The sequence below is a fragment of the Salmo salar genome, chromosome ssa11 (assembly GCF_905237065.1).
Source record: "Salmo salar chromosome ssa11, Ssal_v3.1, whole genome shotgun sequence".
Lineage (NCBI taxonomy): Eukaryota > Metazoa > Chordata > Actinopteri > Salmoniformes > Salmonidae > Salmo > Salmo salar.
The window spans coordinates 105,710,284-105,730,362 of NC_059452.1; the positions used below are offsets into that span (position 1 = coordinate 105,710,284).

Below are 20,079 nucleotides of genomic sequence, written 5' to 3' on the forward strand. Positions count from 1 at the left end.
GGGAAGGACACAGACAGAGAGGGAAGGACACAGACAGAGAGGGAGGGACACAGACAGAGAGGGAAGGACCCAGACAGAGAGGGAAGGACACAGACCGAGAGGGAAAGACACAGACAGAGAGGGAAGGACACAGACAGAGAGGGAAGGACACAGACCGAGAGGGAAGGACACAGACAGAGAGGGAAGGACACAGACAGAGAGGGAAGGACACAGACCGAGAGGGAAGGACACAGACAGAGAGGGAAGGACACAGACAGAGAGGGAAGGACACAGACAGAGAGGGAAGGACACAGACAGAGAGGGAAGGACACAGACAGAGAGGGAAGGACACAGACAGAGAGGGAAGGACACAGACCGAAAGGGAAGGACACAGACAGAGAGGGAAGGACCCAGACAGAGAGGGAAGGACCCAGACAGAGAGGGAAGGACACAGACCGAGAGGGAAGGACACAGACAGAGAGGGAAGGACACAGACCGAGAGGGAAGGACACAGACCGAGAGGGAAGGACACAGACCGAGAGGGAAGGACACAGACAGAGAGGGAGGGACACAGACAGAGAGGGAAGGACACAGACAGAGAGGGAAGGACACAGACCGAGAGGGATGGACACAGACAGAGAGGGATGGACACAGACAGAGAGGGAAAGACACAGACCGAGAGGGAAGGACACAGACCGAGAGGGAAGGACACAGACCGAGAGGGAAGGACACAGACCGAGAGGGAAAGACACAGACCGAGAGGGAAGGACACAGACAGAGAGGGAAGGACACAGACAGAGAGGGAAGGACACAGACAGAGAGGGAAGGACACAGACAGAGAGGGAGGGAGTTACTATCAGACACAACAAGCTTGATGTTTATTATCTAAAGATGAACTGAACAGAAGCAACAGATGGATCTGTGTCTTCATGTCATTTAATATTTCTGGCACAAGAACTTCAGTGTTTCTTTATCAGGTAACAATACATAGTAATAATGTTTTATACACATTGTATAGACTCACACTACCGTTCAACAGTTTGGGGTCACTTAGAAATGTCCTTGTTTTTGAAAGAAAAGCATAAAAAATGTTGTCCATTAAAATAACATCAAGTTGATCAGAAATACAGTGAAGACATTGTTAATGTTGTAAATGACTATTGTAGCTGGAAACGGTTGATTTTTAATAGAATATCTACATAGGCGCACAGAGGCCCATTATCAGCAACCATCACTCCTGTGTTCCAATGGCATGTTGTGTTAGCTAATCCAAGTGTATAATTTTAAAAGGCTAATTAATCATTAGAAAACCCTTTTGCAATTATGTTAGCACAGCTGAAAACTGTTCTGATTAAAGAAGCAATAAAACTGGCCTTCTTTAGACTAGTTGAGTATCTGGAGCATCAGCATTTGTGGGTTCGATTACAGGCTCAAAATGGCCAGAAACAAAGAACTTTCTTCTGAAACTCATCAGTCTATTCTTGTTCTGAGAAATGAAGGCTATTCCATGTGAGAATTTGCCAAGAAACTAAAGATCTCGTACAACGCTGTGAACTACTCCCTTCACAGAACAGCTCAAACTGGCTCTAACCAGAATAGAAAGGACTGGGAGGCCCCGGTGCACAACTGAGCAAGAGGACAAGTACATTAGAGTGTCTAGTTTGAGAAACAGACGGCTCACAAGTCCTCAACTGGCAGCTTCATTAAATAGTTAACGCAAAACACCAGTCTCAACGTCAACAGTGAAGAGGCGACTCCGGGGATGCTGGCCTTCTAGGCAGAGTTGCAAAGAAAAAGCCATATCTCAGACTGGCCAATAAGAAGAAAATATTAAGATGGGCAAAAGAACACAGAGACTGGACAGAGGAACTCTACCTAGAACGCCAGCATCCCCGGAGTCGCCTCTTCACTGTTGACGTTGAGACTGGTGTTTTGCGTTAACTATTTAATGAAGCTGCCAGTTGAGGACTTGTGAGCCGTCTGTTTCTCAAACTAGACACTCAAATGTAATTGTCCTCTTGCTTGTTGTTGTTGTTGTCCATTAGAAATCTAAGATCTCCACCTATGAGAAGATGTGGGCGTTTATGAGCAGCAGGAAGAACACAGCTCTGGTGAAGAACAACAGAGAGGGGATCACCAGGGTCCTGACCACAGACTACGCTATGCTGATGGAGTCTACCAGCATAGAGTACATCAGTCAGAGGAACTGTAACCTCACGCAGATAGGAGGACTCATAGACTCCAAGGGCTACGGAGTGGGCACTCCCATAGGTAAGAGTCGTCTTCTACTTCTTCTTCTTGTTCTTCTTCTTGTTGTTCTTCTTCTTCTTGTTCTTCTTCTTGTTCTTGTTGTTCTTCTTGTTGTTCTTCTTGTTGTTCTTCTTGTTGTTCTTGTTGTTGTTGTTCTTCTTGTTGTTGTTCTTCTTGTTGTTCTTCTTCTTGTTGTTGTTCTTCTTGTTGTTCTTGTTGTTGTTGTTCTTCTTCTTGTTGTTCTTCTTGTTGTTGTTCTTCTTGTTGTTCTTCTTGTTGTTCTTCTTCTTGTTGTTGTTCTTCTTCTTGTTGTTTTTCTGTTGTTCTTCTTGTTGTTGTTGTTCTTGTTGTTGTTCTTCTTCTTGTTCTTCTTCTTGTTGTTGTTCTTCTTCTTGTTGTTGTTCTTGTTGTTGTTGTTGTTCTTCTTGTTGTTCTTCTTGTTGTTCTTGTTGTTGTTGTTCTTCTTCTTGTTGTTCTTCTTGTTGTTGTTCTTCTTGTTGTTCTTCTTGTTGTTCTTCTTCTTGTTGTTGTTCTTCTTCTTGTTGTTTTTCTGTTGTTCTTCTTGTTGTTGTTGTTCTTGTTGTTGTTCTTCTTCTTGTTCTTCTTCTTGTTGTTGTTCTTCTTCTTGTTGTTGTTGTTCTTGTTGTTGTTGTTGTTCTTCTTCTTGTTGTTGTTCTTCTTCTTCTTGTTGTTCTTCTTTTTGTTGTTGTTCTTCTTCTTGTTGTTGTTCTTCTTCTTCTTGTTGTTGTTCTTCTTGTTGTTGTTCTTCTTGTTGTTGTTCTTCTTCTTGTTGTTCTTCTTCTTGTTGTTGTTCTTCTTGTTCTTCTTCTTGTTGTTGTTCTTCTTCTTGTTGTTCTTCTTCTTGTTGTTCTTCTTCTTGTTCTTCTTCTTGTTGTTGTTCTTCTTCTTGTTCTTCTTCTTGTTGTTCTTCTTCTTGTTCTTCTTCTTGTTGTTCTTCTTCTTGTTGTTCTTCTTGTTGTTGTTGTTCTTCTTCTTGTTGTTGTTCTTCTTGTTGTTGTTGTTGTTGTTCTTGTTGTTCTTCTTCTTGTTGTTCTTCTTGTTCTTCTTCTTCTTGTTGTTCTTCTTCTTGTTCTTCTTCTTGTTGTTCTTCTTCTTGTTGTTCTTCTTCTTGTTGTTGTTCTTCTTCTTCTTGTTGTTGTTCTTCTTCTTGTTGTTCTTCTTGTTGTTGTTCTTCTTGTTGTTGTTGTTCTTCTTCTTGTTGTTCTTCTTCTTGTTCTTCTTCTTGTTCTTGTTGTTCTTCTTGTTGTTCTTCTTGTTGTTCTTCTTGTTGTTCTTGTTGTTGTTGTTCTTCTTGTTGTTGTTCTTCTTGTTGTTCTTCTTCTTGTTGTTGTTCTTCTTGTTGTTCTTGTTGTTGTTGTTCTTCTTCTTGTTGTTCTTCTTGTTGTTGTTCTTCTTGTTGTTCTTCTTGTTGTTCTTCTTCTTGTTGTTGTTCTTCTTCTTGTTGTTTTTCTGTTGTTCTTCTTGTTGTTGTTGTTCTTGTTGTTGTTCTTCTTCTTGTTCTTCTTCTTGTTGTTGTTCTTCTTCTTGTTGTTGTTCTTGTTCTTCTTGTTGTTCTTCTTGTTGTTCTTGTTGTTGTTGTTCTTCTTCTTGTTGTTCTTCTTGTTGTTGTTCTTCTTGTTGTTCTTCTTGTTGTTCTTCTTCTTGTTGTTGTTCTTCTTCTTGTTGTTTTTCTGTTGTTCTTCTTGTTGTTGTTGTTCTTGTTGTTGTTCTTCTTCTTGTTCTTCTTCTTGTTGTTGTTCTTCTTCTTGTTGTTGTTGTTCTTGTTGTTGTTGTTGTTCTTCTTCTTGTTGTTGTTCTTCTTCTTCTTGTTGTTCTTCTTTTTGTTGTTGTTCTTCTTCTTGTTGTTGTTCTTCTTCTTCTTGTTGTTGTTCTTCTTGTTGTTGTTCTTCTTGTTGTTGTTCTTCTTCTTGTTGTTCTTCTTCTTGTTGTTGTTCTTCTTGTTCTTCTTCTTGTTGTTGTTCTTCTTCTTGTTGTTCTTCTTCTTGTTGTTCTTCTTCTTGTTCTTCTTCTTGTTGTTGTTCTTCTTCTTGTTCTTCTTCTTGTTGTTCTTCTTCTTGTTCTTCTTCTTGTTGTTCTTCTTCTTGTTGTTCTTCTTGTTGTTGTTGTTCTTCTTCTTGTTGTTGTTCTTCTTGTTGTTGTTGTTGTTGTTCTTGTTGTTCTTCTTCTTGTTGTTCTTCTTGTTCTTCTTCTTCTTGTTGTTCTTCTTCTTGTTCTTCTTCTTGTTGTTCTTCTTCTTGTTGTTCTTCTTCTTGTTGTTGTTCTTCTTCTTCTTGTTGTTGTTCTTCTTCTTGTTGTTCTTCTTGTTGTTGTTCTTCTTGTTGTTGTTGTTCTTCTTCTTGTTGTTCTTCTTCTTGTTCTTCTTCTTGTTGTTCTTCTTCTTGTTGTTCTTCTTCTTCTTCTTCTTCTTGTTGTTGTTCTTCTTGTTGTTGTTCTTCTTCTTGTTCTTCTTCTTGTTGTTGTTCTTGTTGTTGTTGTTCTTCTTGTTGTTCTTCTTGTTGTTGTTGTTCTTCTTCTTGTTGTTTTTCTGTTGTTCTTCTTGTTGTTGTTGTTCTTCTTCTTGTTGTTGTTGTTCTTCTTCTTGTTGTTGTTCTTCTTCTTGTTGTTTTTCTGTTGTTCTTCTTCTTGTTGTTGTTCTTCTTCTTGTTGTTGTTCTTGTTGTTGTTGTTGTTGTTCTTCTTCTTGTTGTTGTTCTTCTTGTTGTTGTTGTTCTTCTTCTTGTTGTTCTTCTTCTTCCATATGTAGAACTGAAAAAACGTCTGTTTGAAGACTGCAACCTTGTGCAGAATAATAGAGGGCCTTATCTCCTCCTCTCAACTTCCTTCTCTCTTCTCCTGTCATACACCAGGCTCCCCTTACAGAGACAAGGTGACCATCGCCATCCTGCAGCTGCAGGAAGAAGGGAAGCTCCACATGATGAAGGAGAAATGGTGGAGAGGGAACGGTTGTCCCGAGGAGGACAACAAAGAAGCCAGCGCGTTGGGCGTGGAGAACATTGGTGGTATCTTCATCGTCCTGGCGGCCGGACTCGTCCTGTCTGTGTTCGTAGCCATCGGAGAGTTCATCTACAAGGCCAGGAAGAACTCTGACATAGAGGAGGTGAGTGAAGAGGAACTATTTCTCTGCTGACTGAGTTATGGATCTGGAGGAGAGAGGAGCGCCTCCAACAGGACTGGATGTGTTACTGCAGCATGGAGAGGAGGTGGAGGGGAGGAGAAGTGCTTTGGTTCGAAAGATATCAGATACACGAACAACTGTTATTGTTGCAGATATGTTTTCTCAACAGGTAACATTATTGAATATAAGGAGGAACGTTGCTTTAACATCAACCCTGTAAGACACTGGTATTACAGTATCAACACAAACATAGTTATTAAGTAATCAAGACTTTGTTTTCAGTTTACGAATTTGGCAAACCTTCATCTTATATGGCACCCTATTCCCTATATAGTGCACTACTTTAGACCAGAGCCCTATGGCACCCTATTCTAAAAGTAGTGCACTATATAGGGAATAGGGTCCCATAGGGACTGTGCATGTCTAATTTTCTAATTTCCCCTTTTTGTTATTTCTGTTTGTTTTCCATCTCTATTTCCATCATGCCTGCCCTAACCCTAACCCACTTATTACCCATCATGCTTACCCTAACCCTAACCCACCTATAACCCATCATGCTTACCCTAACCCTAACCCACCTATAACCCATCATGCTTACCCTAACCCTAACCCACCTATAACCCATCATGCTTACCCTAACCCTAACCCACCTATAACCCATCATGCTTACCCTAACCCTAACCCACCTATAACCCATCATGCTTACCCTAACCCTAACCCACCTATAACCCATCATGCTTACCCTAACCCTAACCCACCTATAACCCATCATGCTTACCCTAACCCTAACCCACCTATAACCCATCATGCTTACCCTAACCCTAACCCACCTATAACCCATCATGCTTACCCTAACCCTAACCCACCTATAACCCATCATGCTTACCCTAACCCTAACCCACTTATCACCCATCATGCTTACCCTAACCCTAACCCACCTATAACCCATCATGCCTGCCCTAACCCTAACCCACTTATCACCCATCATGCTTACCCTAACCCTAACCCACCTATAACCCATCATGCTTACCCTAACCCTAACCCACCTATAACCCATCATGCTTACCCTAACCCTAACCCACCTATAACCCATCATGCTTGTCCTAACCCTAACCCACCTATAATCCATCATGCTTACCCTAACCCTAACCCACCTATCACCCATCATGCTTACCCTAACCCTAACCCACCTATAACCCATCATGCTTGCCCTAACCCACCTATAACCCATCATGCCTGCCCTAACCCTAACTCACCTATAACCCATCATGCCTGCCCTAACCCTAACCCACCTATAACCCATCATGCCTGCCCTAACCCTAACCCACCTATAACACATCATGCCTGCCCTAACCCACCTATAACCCATCATGCCTGCCCTAACCCTAACCCACCTACAACCCATCATGCTTGCCCTAACCCACCTATAACCCATCATGCCTGCCCTAACCCACCTATAACCCATCATGCCTGCCCTAACCCTAACCCACCTATAACCCATCATGCTTACCCTAACCCTAACCCACCTATAACCCATCATACCTACCCTAACCCACCTATAACCCATCATGCCTGCCCTAACCCTAACCCACCTATAACCCATCATGCCTGCCCTAACCCACCTATAACCCATCATGCCTGCCCTAACCCTAACCCACCTATAACCCATCATGCCTGCCCTAACCCTAACTCACCTATAACCCATCATGCCTGCCCTAACCCTAACCCACCTATAACCCATCATGCCTGCCCTAACCCACCTATAACCCATCATGCCTGCCCTAACCCACCTATAACCCATCATGCCTGCCCTAACCCCAACCCACCTATAACCCATCATGCCTGCCCTAACCCACCTATAACCCATCATGCCTGCCCTAACCCACCTATAACCCATCATGCCTGCCCTAACCCACCTATAACCCATCATGCCTGCCCTAACCCACCTATAACCCATCATACCTGCCCTAACCCACCTATAACCCATCATACCTGCCCTAACCCTAACCCACCTATAACCCATCATGCTTACCCTAACCCACCTATAACCCATCATGCCTGCCCTAACCCACCTATAACCCATCATGCCTGCCCTAACCCACCTATAACCCATCATACCTGCCCTAACCCACCTATAACCCATCATACCTGCCCTAACCCTAACCCACCTATAACCCATCATGCTTACCCTAACCCACCTATAACCCATCATGCCTGCCCTAACCCACCTATAACCCATCATGCCTGCCCTAACCCACCTATAACCCATCATACCTGCCCTAACCCACCTATAACCCATCATACCTGCCCTAACCCTAACCCACCTATAACCCATCATGCCTGCCCTAACCCTAACCCACCTATAACCCATCATGCCTGCCCTAACCCACCTATAACCCATCATACCTGCCCTAACCCACCTATAACCCATCATGCTTACCCTAACCCACCTATAACCCATCATGCCTGCCCTAACCCACCTATAACCCATCATGCCTGCCCTAACCCACCTATAACCCATCATGCTTACCCTAACCCACCTATAACCCATCATGCTTACCCTAAGCCCACCTATAACCCATCATGCCTGCCCTAACCCTAACCCACCTATAACCCATCATGCTTGCCCTAACCCACCTATAACCCATCATGCCTGCCCTAACCCTAACCCACCTATAACCCATCATGCCTGCCCTAACCCACCTATAACCCATCATGCCTGCCCTAACCCCAACCCACCTATAACCCATCATGCCTGCCCTAACCCACCTATAACCCATCATGCCTGCCCTAACCCACCTATAACCCATCATGCCTGCCCTAACCCACCTATAACCCATCATGCCTGCCCTAACCCACCTATAACCCATCATGCCTGCCCTAACCCACCTATAACCCATCATGCCTGCCCTAACCCACCTATAACCCATCATGCCTGCCCTAACCCACCTATAACCCATCATGCTTACCCTAACCCACCTATAACCCATCATGCCTGCCCTAACCCACCTATAACCCATCATGCCTGCCCTAACCCACCTATAACCCACCTATAACCCATCATGCTTACCCTAACCCACCTATAACCCATCATGCTTACCCTAACCCTAACCCACCTATAACCCATCATGCCTGCCCTAACCCACCTATAACCCATCATGCCTGCCCTAACCCACCTATAACCCATCATGCCTGCCCTAACCCGCCTATAACCCATCATGCCTGCCCTAACCCACCTATAACCCATCATGCCTGCCCTAACCCACCTATAACCCATCATGCCTGCCCTAACCCACCTATAACCCATCATGCCTGCCCTAACCCACCTATAACCCATCATGCCTGCCCTAACCCACCTATAACCCATCATGCCTGCCCTAACCCACCTATAACCCATCATGCCTGCCCTAACCCACCTATAACCCATCATGCCTGCCCTAACCCACCTATAACCCATTATGCTTACCCTAACCCACCTATAACCCATCATGCTTACCCTAACCCACCTATAACCCATCATACCTGCCCTAACCCACCTATAACCCATCATACCTGCCCTAACCCACCTATAACCCATCAGGCCTTTTGTTTCTTCTACGGGGTTCAGTCCCGTCAGTTCCAGCGTCGTGACAGCGCCTCCTCCTCCTCTGCCACCTCTCTGTCCACTGACCTGGAGAGCGGTCGGCTGCTGGGGGACGATGACGACATAGAGTAGCCTCCCCCAGCCCTGCCCAGGCTAGCCTCCGCCACACACACCGCTAGAAGTTTAGGTTTGTAACACACGTCCGCCCAACTGTCTGACTGTCTTCGTGACCTACGACCTGTAGTCAAGTCCTGTTTTTTTTTTTTAGTTCCCCTGTTTGAGTATTCCAGCCGGCTACGCTCCCCACCCCCGCTGCCAGCTACTTCCGATAACCTTCAACCTCTTGTAACCTCCAATCTTTTGTAACCTCTCTCCTCTGACCTCATACTGCCTCTCCCAGAGTCCTGTAGTCGGTTTCTCTCAGGCCCCTTAGTAAGTTTCTTAGCAACAAACCGTAGTATTATTGTGTATTTCCATGCAGATTCTTTGTTTCTTATCAATTCAATGGAGGAGGGGTGTTTTTATTAAATCTTTACACCTATAAAAGCCTAGTTTACACTGAATCTCAATTTGATTTTTTTTTTTTTTTTTAGGAGAATAAGTAAAAGCAGCATTACTGAGGCCTTGTGTTTATGAGAGGCAGAAGTGGTCCTCGTCCTCCAGACTGCCTTGCGTTTGTCAAAGTTTTGACGACTAATTGACAAAATACACATTTTAATAGCTAAAAAAAAAAAAAATCGAATGAGTGTACAAAAGCCGCATCCCAAATGGTACACTGTCCCTACATAGTGCACTACCCCATGGGCCCTGGGTCAAAGGAGGTGCCCTATGTAGTGAATAGAGTTCCATTTGGGACGCTGGTCAGAATCTACGAAAAAAGCAAGATGTATTTATTTATTAGTTTTGTTATTGATGAATTAGTAGAAGTCGGTCAGGAACCATGCAAAACATATATATTGCATCAGAGTCAGCTATCAAACTCATACTTACATCAATTTAGGGCTTTAGACATTGTTTCAACTCAATGTATCTGTGGCTAGTAACATTTGACTGATCTCTAAAACGGTTAGCAATAACATGATGATAAGCAATAACCTGGTTATCAATAGCATCGTTAGCTGTTAGCAAGAACATGATAAGCAATAAAGTGGTTATCAATAGCATAGTTAGCGGTTAGCAATAAACTGGTTATCAATAGCATAGTTAGCAGTTAGCAATAAACTTGTTATCAGTAGCATAGTTAGCGGTTAGCAATAAACTTGTTATCAGTAGCATAGTTAGCGGTTAGCAATAAACTGGTTATCAATAGCATAGTTAACAGTTAGCAATAAACTTGTTATCAGTAGCATAGTTAGCGGTTAGCAATAAACTGGTTATCAATAGCATCATTAGCTGTTAGCAAGAACATGATAAGCAATAAAGTGGTTATCAATAGCATAGTTAGCGGTTAGCAATAAACTGGTTATCAATAGCATAGTTAACAGTTAGCAATAAACTTGTTATCAGTAGCATAGTTAGCGGTTAGCAATAAACTGGTTATCAATAGCATAGTTAGCGGTTAGCAATAACCTGGTTATCAATAGCATAGTTAGCGGTTAGCAATAACATGGTTATCAATAGCATAGTTAGCAGTTAGCAATGACATGGTAAGCTAGCAACAACATGATTACCACCGCTTGTACTGGTCCGATAGTTTTCTGGCTTCCATCTGCTGAGGTCAGCTTTGTTGGTTTAGAACCATGGGTGAACCAAAGGGTTAATGTCACCTAGTGTCAACTGGGCTTTAGTTAGACAAATCAAAGCTAAATATATATATATATAAATTATATATATATATAATATATATTATATATATATTATTTATTTATTTAGACTAAAAACTGATAGCAATCTGATCTGCTTCAAAATCTGTTGGTGATAAATTCAATGCAGCTGCAATAAGTAAGAATGGCATCATACAGTGGGTATTCTCCACCCATGTTAACCCCAGTTTAGAAAACAGCTCTATTCCCCCCCCCCCATCTTGGGTCCACATTTTTTGTTGTTGTTGCCCTAGCTGATTCAAATAATCAAAGTTTGATGAGTCAGTTATTTGAATCAGTTTGCAATGCCAGAGTTGTGGGTCCGATTCCCACAGGTGGACCAGTACAAAAAAAATATACACTCACGTGACTCTGGATAAGAGAGTCTGATAAATGTAAGTTGCTCTGGATAAGAGCATCTGCTAAATGACTAAAATGTTAAATGAATAGAGAACCATTTTCAGAGACTAAGGGTCTTCACTCCCCACAGGACAGAGCCACAGTGGAGAGATCCATCTCTTGCAGTATGTTAGACTCACATAGAGTCACATATGGTACCAGGTCTCTCTTGAAAATAGATTTTTAGGCTAACGAGGAGGTTAGGCTAACGAGAGAGAGAGACACACACACACACACACACACACACACACACACACAGAGAGAGAGAGAACAGGCTAACTACACCAGGGTAGAGGATTATTACACTGTGTGACATAAAGTTGAAATATAATCACATAAGGTAAGTTCCTTAAAAAATTGTGATGCTAATCAAATGTAATTGCATAAAAGTTGTGAAAAAAATATTTAAAGTTCAAGTTTTTAAAATTACGAGGCTTCCTCCTTATTCTTCCTCAAGGTAAGATCAAATTTAATAAAACAAATATACAGTCAACAATATTACAGCCACACAAACTATAATATGTAATATAGTACAGACATATAGACAACATAAATATCCTGTCTAGGCTAAACACTGTGTTTGCTATCATTTGATTGGTTGGATGGAGTTTAACCCCGCCCATAGATCTCCTGCTGGGTCTTCCTCCTCCTCTTCCTCCTCCTCCTCCTCCTCTTCCTCAGCCCCGTTAGCATTATGGTAAGTAAGTATGGGCGGCTCATGCCAAGCAACAGAGGAAATGGAGAGTGAGACAACCTTGTTGATACAAGAGGTTTAAAGGAAACAGTACTGCAGATAGATATCATACTGAGAAGTTCTGTCCTCCAGATCAGAGAAAAATTTCAATCAAAAACAAGGAAATCTTGATCAAAATGAATGTGATTTTATATGCTGTGTCTCAAATGGCATCCTATTGCCTTTATAGTGAACTCCTGTTGACTAGGGCCTATAGGGTTTTGGTCAAAAGAAGTGGACTATATATATAGTATATACGGAAGAGAGTGCTATTTGGGATGCATCCATAGTCATGTAATATTTGAGTCAATTAATTTCCAAAGCCTCCAGCGTTTCTTTGTTAACAGTTTTTACTAATTAACCAATACTTTATGATTCATTCGGCAGGTACTGTCTATGTCTATTTTCCTTCCAAAATGCAATTACTTTTTTCTGGCAATAGGCCAGAAAAAAGTAATTGCATTTTGGAAGGAAAATACTAGTTATATGATAGATTTTTTTTTCTATCTCACAATTACTGCTAATATCAATATTATAATTCGTTTCTAACCCTAACCTACAGCCCTGGAGTCATGCTCTGATTAGTAATACTGAAACAGCTCTCTGGAGCTATTGTTAGCCTTATTGCTAATGCTAGCCCAGATCCATGGGTTCGTTGTTAGCCTCATTGCTAACGCTAGGCCTTAGGGTATCCCTATTCCTGAGCTTTATGAGTGACTCCAGAGCCATGGTTAGCCTTGTACAATTCGCCTAGCTACTCACTGTAACTACGTGAGGATGTAGCCTATCGTAGCAATTGTGTTTCATTCAGAAGTGTCTATTTTATCACTCCAATATGTCTCAGTGCTACCGTTAGCCTAGCGTCTGTTAGAGACTATGCTAAAGCGGAGTAGCCTAATTAGCATTAGCGGTGGCTAAATGTAGTTCTCTTGGTGGGCAGTGTGTCTCTTTTAGCTCTGTCATGGAGGAGCTGGGTATCTCCCTGCGCTGTCACAAAACCATCAGGCGAAGGTCACGACCCCGAGGACGATCTGGATTGGCCAGCGTCCTCTGTCACCCCAAACGCATCCCGAGGAAAGAGACCATGGCGTAGGGACGCCTCGCCTACGCTTTAGTGAACTGAGGAAAACTCTGGTTGTAACAGACTCTTATTGGACCAATGGTAGGATGGATGGAAGGATGGTACCCCCCCCCCCTTCTTTTTGTTTGTATATATGGACTGGATGTTGTTTGTTTCTCTCTCTCTCTTTTGTTTTTTGTGTATATACATAAGAGCAAATAAGCATTGAGGATGTATTGTTCATCAACCAGGAAATGAACATTGAGGATGTATTGTTCATCAACCAGGAAATGAACATTGAGGATGTATTGTTCATCAACCAGGAAATGAACATTGAGGATGTATTGTTCATCAACCAGGAAATGAACATTGAGGATGTATTGTTCATCAACCAGGAAATGAACATTGAGGATGTATTGTTCATCAACCAGGAAATGAACATTGAGGATGTATTGTTCATCAACCAGGAAATGAACATTGAGGATGTATTGTTCATCAACCAGGAAATGAGCATTGAGGATGCATTGTTCATCAACCAGGAAATGAACATTGAGGATGCATTGTTCATCAACCAGGAAATGAACATTGAGGAGGTATTGTTCATCAACCAGGAAATGAACATTGAGGATGTATTGTTCATCAACCAGGAAATGAACATTGAGGATGTATTGTTCATCAACCAGGAAATGAACATTGAGGATGTATTGTTCATCAACCAGGAAATGAACATTGAGGATGTATTGTTCATCAACCAGGAAGTAGGATTGGCGATACAGTGCTTGGGTGTTTTATACTTTTTAAAAACACTTGGCTATAAGTTTTATATTTCGAAAGACACTTTTATACTTTTAAAACCTTTGTTTTAAGTGTTATTTTGGGACCACTGTGTTAGTGCTGTTCTTAACACCCCGTGTTTGGCAGGATTTTACCGTCTCCTGGAGCTAACATTAGCAGGATTTTACCGTCTCCTGGAGCTAACATTAGCAGGATTTTACTGTCTCCTGGAGCTAACATTAGCAGGATTTTACCGTCTCCTGGAGCTAACATTAGCAGGATTTTACCGTCTCCTGGAGCTAACATTAGCAGGATTTTACCGTCTCCTGGAGCTAACATTAGCAGGATTTTACCGTCTCCTGGAGCTAACATTAGCAGGATTTTACCGTCTCCTGGAGCTAACATTAGCAGGATTTTACCGTCTCCTGGAGCTAACATTAGCAGGATAACTACGACTAGCTAGGTCACCTGGCTGTCAACAGCAAAGCTTGTCTCACGTCGCCGTTGGCTCTTGTAGCTGCGACCGCTGTTTCTGACCTGAATATAAGCGTGTCAGACTCCTCTGTTTTGGAGTCAGATCCCAGAGATGGACAGTAAAGACACGAAATGCCTGAAGAAGAATTGACTGGTTTATACATTTTGTGAAAAGTGTAAACAGCTCTTTTGCTTCAACAGACCAGATCATTGAACTACTAGAGAAGAAACAAAGTCCTAAAAGAATGTTTCACTCTGGCTAAGGAGACTTCCAGACTGCATGGTGTCTTTGATGCAACAATTGTAAATGACAGAGGGGATAATCCAGGATGCTCTATGAGATTGGACTCCTCTGCTATAGCTACTGAGGATACTACCTTGGACCACTTTCCCGTATTAACAAATCATTTTACGGCTCTGAGCCTCTGACTTCACCGGGCCCCTCCAAACAAGGTCCTTTTGCCACTCCCTCTCCGTCCTTTCAACTTCACCTCAGCACAAAGTACAATCTCCTCTAAATCTGGTCATGGGTTACTGAGCTTCCCCTGGAGGCTAAACAAGACAGACATACAGGTTCTCATTTCCTCATTACCAACAATACATCTCGGATCGCTTTAGTCGTCTCCTCTGACTACACTACTGGCTTAAATCCTACTGTTACTCCATGAATTTGAAGTTCATTGACAATTTTGACAACTTCTGGGAGTGGTCTCAGTTTTACAGGGCGAGCAAGAGTTCTCAGCCAACATCGAGGAGGCTCTTGTAAAACATTGACTCAAATACAGCCTAACCCTGGGCCCCAGGTTGTTCTTCCATCCCATTCCCATTATTTTACAGCTTTATCATCTACTACAGATAACCATATTCCCAAGGGGTATCGTCTGTAATAATGTTGTGACCATTAAGTTCATGTAATCTGTTAGTTCTGTTACTGTTAGCCCAATTGGGTAGCCCACTGTGGTAAGCTCGTCCAGTGGTATTATTTGAAATACCATAAATATGGATACCACCGCTGTTTTGAAATGGCATAGAGGGCTTGGACTGTTAAATATCAAGGTTGAAATGTTTGATGTCAAAGATGGACCTTCTTGATATCTGGGACACGAGCCCGGATGTTTTGGTTCTCACATAGACTTGGCTAAATGGCTCGATTCCGGATAAGGACATTGATACTGCAGATTACAGCATCTTCTCCTTGACTTTGTCCACATTTTTGTTATGTTACAGCCTGAATTTAAAATGGATTAAATTTGAGATTTGTGGTTCACTGAACTACACACAATATCCCATAATGTCAAAGTGGAATAATGTTTATATATTAATGAAAAGCTGAAATGTCTTGAGTCAATAAGTATTCAACCCCTTTGTTATGGCATGCCTAAATAAGTTCAGGAGTAAAAATTCTCCACAATACTAAAATAATTGACTGAGTGAAAAGAAGGAAGCCTGTACAGAATAAAAATATTCCAAAACATGCATTCTCTGTTTGCAACTGCAAAACATTTGGCAAAGCAATTCACTTTTTGTCCTGAATACAAAGTGTTATGCTTGGGGCAAATCCAATACAACACAGTGATGAGTACCAATCTCCATATGTTCAAGCATAGTGGTGGCTGCATCATGTTATGGGTATGCTTGTCATCGTTAAGAACTGGGGACTTTTTCAGGATAAAAATAGAAACAGAATGGAGCTAAGCACAGGGAAAATCCTAGATGAAAACCTGGTTCAGTCTGCTTTCCACCAGACACTGGAAGATGAATTTACCTTTCAGCAGGACAATATCCTAAAACACAAGGCCAAATATACACTGGAGTTGCTTACCAACAAGACAGTGAATGTTCCCAAGTAGCCGAGTTACAGTTTTGACTTAAATCTACATGAAAATCTATGGCAAGACCTGAAAATGGTTGCCTAGCAACGATCAACAACCAATTTGACAGAGCTTGAATAATGTTTAAAAGAGTAATGAGTAAATGTTGCACAATCCAGGTGTGGAAAGCTCTTAGAGACTCACAGCCAGAATGACTCACAGCTGTAGTCGCTGTCAAAAGTGCTTCTACATGTGGATCGACTCAAGAGTGAGTGTGAATACTTATGTAAATTAGATATTTCTGTATTTCATTTTCCATAAATTTCACAAAACAGGTTTTCACTTTGTCATTATGGTGTATTGTGTGTAGATGGGGTAAAATTATTTTAGATTTTATCCATTTTGAATTCAGGTAACACAACAAAATGTGGAATAAATCAAGGGGTAGGAATACTTTCTGAAGACACTGTATGAGGGTATTACTGACTGACGTTGGCTCCCGATGGTAGCTAATATTTAACATGATACAAATTGTAAAACAAAAAATTGAGAAAAAGCCCGGGTATATAATGAAAACACTCTAAAGCGCATACATCAACTTGGCAGATTCAGCCCTACAGAAGCCTATAACTTGGGCCTCCAAATTTCATCCATGCAAATTTATTAATTGCCCCGCAATTAATAATTCTGAATAACGACCCAGGTTTTGATATCTTATTTTACTGTGCGATACATACATGTTGATATGACTCAGTTTGCTTCCATTCGTCTCCAGGGATCAATATTAAAAAAAACTATTTCTATGTGTATTTACAATTCTCTTCTCCATTCAACTGAGTCATTTCTATCACACACAAAACAATGTAAGTAAAGTAAAGTCCTTTTTCCACTTGGAACCGGTAGAGCTACTAGACGTTATTCATGGTTTCCTCACACGTAAAGGTGGCGTTATTTGGGAATGAAGTCAAGGTCAGAATATGGTGTATTTGTAGACACACCTCCACCACACATTCATTTATTTTAGGTCCACCTTAAATAAATACTGGGTGAATACCATGCTATTCTCATGCTTTAAGTTCAAGGTGAAAATAACGTGAGCTTAACACGAGCTGGAATCTAGGCCTTCATGCATTGAAGAATGGAAGTTCCTCTCCTTCCCTGCCTAGGCAAGTTGTCAGACTTGTCTCAGATAATTACTGAGATAAATAAGATAGGTAATGTTTTTAAAAATCAGCATTTTATCTCTGCAGGCTTTTTATTTTGAAATAAATGGCGGTTTAATTGACCCTGATCAGTCGATCGACTGTCTGCTCCTCTTCTAGCCTCTAGTTGCCTAGTTAAAACATCAGTGAATCTTTGTTTTCATTTCAATAGCGTTCTACTTGTAAAACAATCCACTGGGGCTGATTTGTAAAACAATCCACTGGGGCTGATTTGTAAAACAATCCACTGGGGCTGATTTGTAAAACAATCCACTGGGGCTGATTTGTAAAACAATCCACTGGGGCTAATTTGTAAAACAATCCACTGGGGCTGATTTGTAAAACAATCCACTGGGGCTAATTTGTAAAACAATCCACTGGGGCTGATTTGTAAAACAATCCACTGGGGCTAATTTGTAAAACAATCCACTGGGGCTGATTTGTAAAACAATCCACTGGGGCTGATTTGTAAAACAATCCACTGGGGCTGATTTGTAAAACAATCCACTGGGGCTAATTTGTAAAACAATCCACTGGGGCTGATTTGTAAAACAATCCACTGGGGCTGATTTGTAAAACAATCCACTGGGGCTCATTTGTAAAACAATCCACTGGGGCTGATTTGTAAAACAATCCACTGGGGCTGATTTGTAAAACAATCCACTGGGGCTGATTTGCTGCAGCTTTCTACTCCTCTGACTGCAGCATCTTTAACACATATACAGTTGAAGTAGGAAGTTTACATACACCTTAGCCAAATACATTTAAACTCAGTTTTTCACAATTCCTGACATTTAATCCTAGTAAAGATTCTCTGTCTTAGGTCAGTTAGGATCACCACTTTATTTTAAGAATGTGAAATGTCAGAATAATAATAAAGAGAATAATTTATTTCAGCTTTTATTTCTTTCATCACATTCCCAGTGGGTCAGAAGTTTACATACACTCAATTTGTATTTGGTAGCATTGCCTTTAAATTGTTTAACTTGGGTCAAACGTGTCGGGTAGCCTTCCACAAGCTTCCCACAATAAGTTGGGTGAATTTTGGCCCATTCCTCCTGACAGAGCTGGTGAAACTGAGTCAGGTTTGTAGGCCTCCTTGCTCGCACACGCTTTTTCAGTTCTGCCCACACATTTTATATTGGAGTGAGGTAAGGGCTTTGTGATGGCCACTCCAATACCTTGACTTTGTTGCCCTTAAGCCATTTTGCCACAACTTTGGAAGTATGCTTGGGGTCATTGTCCATTTGGAAGACCCATTTGCAACCAAGCTTTAACTTCCTGACTGATGTCTTGAGATGTTGCTTCAATATATCCATATAATTTTTCTGCCTCATGATGCCATCTATTTTGTGAAGTGTACCAGTATCTCCTGCAGAAAAGCACCCCCACAACATGATGCTGCCACCCCCGTGCTTCACGGTTGGGATGGTGATCTTCAGCTTGCAAGCCTCCCCCATTTTCCCTCCAAACATAACGATGGTCATTATGGCCAAACAGTTCTGTTTTTGTTTCATCAGACCAGAGGACATTTCTCCAAAAAGTACGATATTTGTCCCCATGTGCAGTTGCAAACTGTAGTCTGGCTTTTTTATGGCGGTTTTGGAGCAGTGGCTTCTTCCTTGCTGAGCGGCCTTTCAAGTTATGTCAGTATAGGACTTGTTTTACTGTGGATATAGATACTTTTGTACCTGTTTCCTCCAGAATCTTCACAAGGTCCTTTGCTGTTGTTCTGGGATTTTTTCGCACATTTCGCACCAAAGTACGTTCATCTCTAGGAGACAGAACGCGTCTCCTTCCTGAGCGGTATGACGGCTGCGTGGTCCCATGGTCTTGGCTAATTTCTTTTGATTTTCCCGTGATGTCAAGCAAAGAGGCACTGAGTTTGAAGGTAGGCCTTGAAATACATCCACAGGTACACCTCCAATTGACTTAAATTATGTCAATTAGCCTATCAGAAGCTTCTAAAGCCTGACATAATTTTCTGGAATTTTCCAAGCTGTTTAAAGGCACAGTCAACTTAGTGTATGTAAACTTCTGACCCGCTGGAATTGTGATACAGTGAATTATAAGTGAAATAATCTGTCTGTAAACAATTGTTGGAAAAATGACTTGTGTCATGCACAAAGTAGATGTCCTAACCGACTTGCCAAAACTATAGTTTGTTAACAAGAAACTTGTGGAGTGGTTGAAAAATGAGTTTTAATGACTCCAACCTAAGTGTATGTAAACTTCCGACTTCAACTGTATCTAACCTTATAATTATTTCTGGAGGCCCATATGCTGGCCTCCACAGGGTCTGGAAGGAGGCCCATATACACCCCCTGGTACCCTCCCCAGGGTCTGGATGGACACCCATAGACTCCCCCTTCACAAAGGTGGTGACCCATGTGACCTAAATAAGTATCGACCCATTTACAAACTCTCTTGCCTAGTTGAAATCTTAGAATCCTTGGTAAATATTCAACTAAGATCCTTTTTAACTAAGACATTTATTCTAAATGTACACCAGTAAGGTTTCAGACCAGGTCATATCACCATCTCTGCTACTTCATTGCTTTTGAATGATGTTCTTAAATTGTATGGATAAGAGGAAGAAACACTGTGCGGACCTTTTTTTATTGACCTGTCTAAAGCCTTCAACACTGTGGATCACTCCTTACTTATTCAGAGGCTTTGATCAATTGGTCTGAACCAGGTCGCTGTAATGTAGTTGGTTGGTATGTTATATAAAGGATTGGACAGTGTGAATTTACTGATCGTGTTGAATCAGGTTTTCTGTACATAACAAAGGGTGTCCCACAGGGATCCATTCTTGGTCCAGTTCTTTTCACTGTTTACATTAATAATAATGGTTTATCTGTAAAATAAATAATA

The 20,079-nt window shown here is 41.6% G+C and overlaps 1 protein-coding gene across 3 annotated transcripts in view; it reads left to right on the forward strand.

Moving 5' to 3' along the window:
* grik1a (glutamate receptor, ionotropic, kainate 1a) overlaps positions 1–16,037 on the forward strand; it is a 93,853-nt gene extending 77,816 nt beyond the window's left edge. For 2 of the 3 annotated variants that reach the window (XR_006757732.1, XR_006757733.1), the window contains 4 exons: positions 2,025–2,250; positions 5,096–5,346; positions 8,945–9,134; positions 12,822–16,037. Coding sequence is in view for 1 of the 3 variants with exons in the window: in XM_045690248.1 (XP_045546204.1) it covers positions 2,025–2,250; positions 5,096–5,346; positions 8,945–9,079 (612 nt within the window). In the remaining 2 variants the exon portion in view is untranslated. Of the gene's footprint in view, positions 1–2,024; positions 2,251–5,095; positions 5,347–8,944; positions 10,741–12,821 lie in introns of those variants that run through there. The other variant, XM_045690248.1, reaches the window with a different exon arrangement.
* The last annotated feature ends 4,042 nt before the right edge of the window (positions 16,038–20,079 follow it).